Source organism: Cyphomyrmex costatus, unplaced genomic scaffold (genome assembly GCF_001594065.2).
Source record: "Cyphomyrmex costatus isolate MS0001 unplaced genomic scaffold, Ccosl1.0 scaffold403, whole genome shotgun sequence".
Classification (NCBI taxonomy): domain Eukaryota; kingdom Metazoa; phylum Arthropoda; class Insecta; order Hymenoptera; family Formicidae; genus Cyphomyrmex; species Cyphomyrmex costatus.
The window spans coordinates 40080-47413 of record NW_017278241.1 but is presented as its reverse complement, the minus strand read 5'-3'; the positions used below and the strand labels follow the sequence as shown (position 1 = coordinate 47413).

General features: G+C 36.5%; 1 protein-coding gene across 1 annotated transcript in view; it reads right to left on the bottom strand.

Moving 5' to 3' along the window:
• LOC108777066 (dopamine receptor 1-like) overlaps positions 1-7334 on the bottom strand; it is a 98631-nt gene that overhangs the window by 79117 nt on the left and 12180 nt on the right. Inside the window, exon 3 of the mRNA XM_018543861.1 lies at positions 6177-6459. Within this exon, the coding sequence (XP_018399363.1) occupies positions 6177-6459 (283 nt within the window). The remainder of the gene's footprint in view (positions 1-6176; positions 6460-7334) is intronic.

Here is a 7334-nt window from a genome sequence, read left to right as displayed (position 1 = left end):
ATTAAACATCTATATCAAAAAATTTTTATATTTATATACATATTTATTTTACGTTTATAATTTTATAATACAATAGTTTGTACATTGTTGACGATCTTGCGATTTTAACTTTGAAAATGACCTAATGAAGGTCGAAACGTATGTTTTTATATTTTATTAAACTTTATATTTATTTATTTTTAATTAATGACAGTTTATTGCTAAGACCTTTATATTTTAATTAATGTTGGTTCGTAGCCCTGTTTTGTATTAATTATTTTTTAAATTTATTGAGCCTTGTTATTTGCATATTTTTTAATATAAATATTGTTTTTTAAAAGTAACTAAAGCCCTAGGTAAAGTTTTTAGGTAGGGTTGTCGACTTCAAACTCAGGAAAAACGCTTTTGAAAAGTCCGATTAATACACATGTCTTATGGGGGATATGAAAAATTCATTAGTTATAAAGATATATCTTTTCAGAATGTGTCAAGAAGTAAATAACAAACTGATATATTGAAAGTGTAGGTTCTCGTTTATCATTTAAAGCAAAAAAATAATACGTTGCCGAAGAAGTGAATGAGATATTTAATAAAGAAGTTATAAAAAGTGTATAGGTTATAACGCTTCTGCTGTTGCGAGCTCACGCGCATGCGCTTCAGATCCTCAGAGGTTACTACTCTCTTCAACCAAGCCTTGTAATTTTTACTTAATAAATAATATACATTGTGTACACTTCAAATTAATCAATTTAACAGTCATCTTAAATAAAATTATAATTTTAGAAATAAGATTTATGAGTGTTAAAAGCAGTTTTTTCCACACTTTTCCGTAGTCCTCATTTGACGTCGGAATACCGATAGAGCCTTCTTAAAGAAGAATTAAACCACTTGGATTGGAATAGAAAGATCTTTCAATAAGAATACAAAGACATATACTAGGCTTCATTGTATATGAAGATAAAGATAGTACCACATGGGTTTTACTTTTTAATTTAGTAGAATTTAAATAATAGTAGAATTTAACTTGGCGCCGACTATTGATATCAAATCTTTTATACAAATTTTTTATACAGTCATTAGATTTAAGTAAATAAAGATAATATCACGTAGGTTTTTAAAGATGGTTTTACTAAACAGCAAATGTGATTAGTCAGTTTTACAGTCGTTTAAGTAATTGGCATTGCTGATAGAATTTAACTTGGCGCCGACTGTTGATATCAAATCTTTTATAGGTATAAAATTATATGTGAACATATATGATTACAATGCTTCCATGCATTCACATATGAAAATATATATGATCATAAACATATGAAACCAGATATGATGACATCTAATAACATATGTTCATATATAAAATTATATGTGAATATATATGATCACAATACCTGTATACAATCACATATAAAATTATATATGATCGTACATGAACTTATATATGACCATGTATCGAATCATATATAATTATATGTGAACATGTATCAAATCATATATGATTGGATACAATTATATATAAGTTATATATGTATAGTTATGTGTTTATGTATGGTTATATAAAAAAAATTTTTACTTGGGCAGAAACACGTATAATAAAGATTTTTCAGCTGTATATCAGTAATTATGAACCGTATATAAATCATTAAAATACCAAAATGTAGGAAATTTAATAATCTTTCATTTTGATGATAACTATTTTTGGCATAGAAGTAGCCGTATAAAGATATTTCCGATATATTAACGAGGAAACATTCTCATTTTCAAATTATTTACAAGTCAAAATGCCTTTAAAAAATGACATCTCCGGAACCATTGATCGTACGACATTCAATAAAATCCCATTTTGTAGGTAATTTATAAATATCTTTTCGATTTTGTTATATTCAAAAATTTAGTTGTCAAAGGGCAAATGAGAGTATGGCGTGGTTGTTATTACGCAAATCCAATAAAAAATTGATATATTTTCTCAATATCAATTTATTCAAAATTTATAACGTTTCGGTTCATTTTGAACCTTCCTCAGCTAATACGAATATTCATTCAATCATCAATTCAACATAAAAGTTAATCCTTGTCAGATATGTCACATCACATTGCTTGATGAGATGTTCCAATTCTAAAAATATTATTTATGTCATTTATCATAACAAAATTGAAAACAATCTAAAGTAACATACCTCACAAGATACAAAAACAAAAACCGTTCATTTTAGGTGTTAATAATAATAAGATATTGAAAACGAAACTTATGGCACATTCGATACATATGCACTGACACGGTTCTAGTGCTGCCCTGACACGGTGCTGCCCTGATAGGGTGCTGCCCTGACACGGAGCGAATGCAAAACTACACTAATTAATAATTCAATTAATAATTTAATTTTTAATTAATAATAATAATAATTTAATTTTTTTGTTTTTAATTAATTTCCGGCCTTTCTTCTTTTATTAAACATAACATATCTTCATCATCACTACTACTACTTGTTTCTAATAATTTATCTATAATAAATAATAGTCTTTCTTTATCCATTTTGTAATTTTTTGCTGCCTAACTAGTTTTATTTGTCCGTACACCAAACTGCACTGACAAAAATGTCAGTGCAATATTTCTTGCACTCGTTCGGTTCATTCGGTTCGTCCGAATACAAATTCAGCACTACACTAGGTCAGTTTTCATTTGCCGAATATGATAACTTAAGCGCACTGATACGGTGCGCACATTCCGAATGCGTGGCACCATAAAAGTTCGCACTCGGTGCGCACTGGTGCGCACTAGTGCAGTCTGTCGAATTCGCCATTAGTCATACACATTCTCATACGAAAACTTACATCTTAACAATGTGGCAGAAAGTCGACTAATAATAAAATAATATCTTAACTCAGATCTGTGATAGAAAGTCAACTAATAATAACAAAATCGTTCTTGTCCGACAGTTATCCAACACGCAAAACAATAAAGCAACACATTTAAAATAAATCAAATTAAAAATCAGAATAAATTAGCTCTAGTAAAATTATAAATCGAAGAATTTCGAGCACAACTGTCAATAAAGTCATGTCTATTGTAACTACCTGATTTTTATACTCGGACTAGCTCGCCGGGAATGCGCGTTGTATAAAAAAGGTTCGGCGGGAGGAGTATTCGCGTCGGAGCGGTACGGCGGAAAAGATACGTGAAGTTTCGGAAATCGTAAAAGAAAAGTACTGCGACGAAAGTAATAATTAGACTACAAACATTGTTTATTACAACAACTAGACAGTGAAAATATTATAATAATAGAAAGAAATATAACATATAAAAATATATAATTATGATAATAGAGAAAATGTAATACATAGAAATATATAATTCTAGCGAACGGACGCGACTTATGACGATATAAGCGAAGAAATAAACGAACGCGAATAACACAACAAAATCTGTACAGCTATATAAACGAGCGCGGATAACGAACAATGTATATGTATATACAGTCAAAGAAAACGGACGCGGACAATGTAACGTACTTAAATCTAAACGGCGCGGATATCTACAGGCGGTCGCGGATTTACTCGGCGGTGAGTTGCAACGCGGCGGAACGCGGGTATACGCCAGCAAGCGTTGTCTCGCGGCGCGACGCGTAATTCGGAAGTTCTAAGCGGAAAGGAAGCAAAGTTGGTACTTGACGGCCGGGAACGCCCGACAGAGGCAGGGAGCGCCCTACCCCTTTTCTAATGTCAAGTACCAGGACGGGAAATTCGGGATGCGGAAAAGAAGGTACGGAAGGTGGGATCGAGTGCTAATAACGACTGTCCGGCGGCCGGGAACGCCCGGCAGAGGCGGGGTACACCCCACCCCTCAGGTTCGTCGGACGGGCGCGTTAATTAGCTCGCGCGCTCAAGATGCCTATTCTGGACGGCTCGTTCGGCGGCCGGGAGCGCCCGGCAGAGGCAGGGTACACCCTACCCCTCAGGTTCGTCGACGAGCGAGTCATCAGTCACTGGAACGGTATCGAGAGCTTAGGATCTGGTGAGCGGATCGGATATCTTGGGAAACGGCGGAGACAAAATGCCACGCGCGGCCAGGGATGCCATTCCATAGACGGTTTACGACATCGCTACTAATGCCATCGGTTGGCCGCCTGGCACATCAGTTTGCACTCACACAAACAAAGCTCGTGTACGTGTGACTTTGGAGCAGGAGCGCGCCGACAATCGCGCTGTCCTTGTCTCTCTAACCGTTCGTCCTTGTTTGCCTTCGGCGCGCTGAGAGCGAACGAGACAGCGAGAGAATCTAAGAGAGAGAGAGATAATCCTTCTCGCCGACTCGCTGTTGCGTCATTCATACGCTGTTGCCGTAATTTCCGAATCAAGCGGCAAAGGACCGAAATGTTTTTTCGAGCGATCGGCGTATATCTATTATATCAAGAAGCATAGAGAACATTATATATATATATATATATATATATATATATAATGTTCTCTATGCTTCTTGATATAATAGATATACGCCGATCGCTCGAAAAAACATTTCGGTCCTTTGCCGCTTGATTCGGAAATTACGGCAACAGCGTATGAATGACGCAACAGCGAGTCGGCGAGAAGGATTATCTCTCTCTCTCTTAGATTCTCTCGCTGTCTCGTTCGCTCTCAGCGCGCCGAAGGCAAACAAGGACGAACGGTTAGAGAGACAAGGACAGCGCGATTGTCGGCGCGCTCCTGCTCCAAAGTCACACGTACACGAGCTTTGTTTGTGTGAGTGCAAACTGATGTGCCAGGCGGCCAACCGATGGCATTAGTAGCGATGTCGTAAACCGTCTATGGAATGGCATCCCTGCGCGCGGCTCGTTATCGCGGTATCTTATACCAGGCCGCCAGTCTCGCTCGTAATGGTTCGGTCGGTCGCGGTATTTTCCGTCGATCGGCTTCTCGTGGGAGAAGATTTCCGATCGGCGGTCCCCGACGACGGTCGGCCCTTTCCGGCGAGATTGGCGGTTATACCGGCGGCTGCTGTACCTGCGAATTATTTTTGGTTTAAATTAAAAATATACTTGAGCGCACCGCGCCCTCATCGTCGCTAGTGACCACTGATCATTGCGACGGCAACCGGCTAGATGTTTGTGCCGGGTACGATGCCTATTTTTAGGGGGCATCGTTACACTATAAAAAATAAAATTAAAAATACATCAAATACTGACACCGCTTTTAAATTCAACAGTTATTTATGTTTGATTTCGTTTAACATTACTTTATAATTTTGGTGTGATCCATCAGCGTCGTTTTGTTTATTCAAACCATTGTCCTGCAGATCTATATGAATGTATTCGGACACAAGACGTCTGTTCAAGAATCGTTCAGAGTCAAGAATTTTAATCTCATCCCAATTAAAATCATGATTACATTTTAATCTGTGTTCAGTGATTACCGAATGCGTATCAGTCTTATGATTAATATGGTTCTTATGCTCAGCGATTCTCATTTTTAGTCTCCGTCCCGTTTGTCCAACGTATGTCGCATCGCAAGAATTACATGATATTTTATAAATCACGTTTTTATTTTGTTCTTTAAGCAATATATCTTTTTGTGCTCTAATAAATTTATCTAATTTATTAATATTTTTGAAGGCTAATTTTGCTATATGCGTTTTGCACGTAGATGCAGCCGAGATATTCGCGAAGGACAAATTTACGTAACGTTCGAAAATAAGAGGTCCCCTAAAAAAATTTATCTCGAGAATTATTGGTCGTACGAAGTACAACCATTAGAGAATTATGTAGAGAATTTTATTATCTTTCTTTTATTATGGACCTACTTTGGCCGTAAAATTGATAGGAAAGAAGATAACCGCGAAAAACCGAAATTTCAACCCTTCTACGCTCGATAAAGAACTTAGCGCACAAGCTAACGTTAGGAATTTTTCAGACATCATTTCTCTCGCCTAAATGAAGGTGTTTAGCAATTTATAGAGAGGTTGGAATTTTTGTTTATACGTCCTTTTTTGTTTTAAAGTGACTGGACTAATTATTGAAAAATTAAAAAATCCTATTTTTTCACACAAGAAATATAATATTAATTAAGAAATAGAAATAATCGATAATGATCGCCCGGTATTTCTAGTTAATTTTTTCTCTAAAAGAAAAGGAATTGGATCTTAGTTTTAATAAAGTTTAATTAAATTAGAACGAACGACTTTGGATGCAGTTTGCGGCGAGTTGTACCTGGAACGCTCGGTGAGATATGCAGGTCTTGCAGTAGGCTGCGACAATGTTGACGCAGAAAAAGGGCACCCAGCATACCAGGAATACGCCCATGATTACACCAACGGTGATCGCGGCCTTGTGGTCGGACACATGATAAGGGCTGGTTGGCTTCGTTTTCGTCTGCGGCTTCGGTGGCTTGCAACGACTGCTCTTCGAGCGAAAACTCTTGGCCATGGAGGTGTCCGGTAGCTTTGTCACCGCTCGAATACTTTTCACATGTTTCTGCGCGTAGCAATACAGTCTAAAAAAGGAAGATCTCCTTAATGCATGGAATAAAGTTTTTTTTATTTTTTATTATTGCACGGAAAGAATTTTTCGAAAAGTTAAAGTTTAACAATTAATAAGATAAAATAGAACTTCCTAGTATTAAAAATTAAAGAAAAGGAAATAAGGAAGGCGTGAAATTCAGCGCGGTATTTAGTGCATTAAAATGTTATTTAAAAAAAAACACTTTAATTATTCACCTCATTAGCAAAGTATAACATGCATCTGTATATGCGTTTCGACTTATTTTCAAGTTATTATTAGGAGAGAAAAAAAATATAAAATATAGTTTAAATATCTAGATTGATACAGATTTGAAAATAACTTTGTTGGATCAAAATAATTGTGTAGGAAACTCCAGTATGATAGATGACTCGGTTAAAATCTTAATATTTTAACAACTAGTTTAAACGTATATAATTTTGATAATCCAACAAAATTTATTTTTAGATTCGCGTGTTCAGCGAAATTTTTGGTAAGTGTCTAGATCAGGGAACCCCCTCCAATGACTTTGACATATGTTTTCAAGGTCATGATCCTGAGTAACCGGTCAACAGATTTTAGCCATCGCTCGTCCTTCGTTAAAAAGTTATTAACAATCATAATCTTAAAATGAATGTATTATTTCTGCTATACATGATATTTAGTACTATTCTACATTTCTTCCCTGTTCAGAAACGTTAAACTTTCAACGCGAAGTAACTTTCACCCCCTCCGCCCCTTGCCAAGGAGCACACGACTTCCATGTACTATTGCTATGATAGTATTGTTGAGGGAGACCTCTAGCGACGGAGCGAGTGCGGGAGGGGGGCGGGCCATAGGTCGGCCCACTTGCACCCCCCCCCCCCCCCC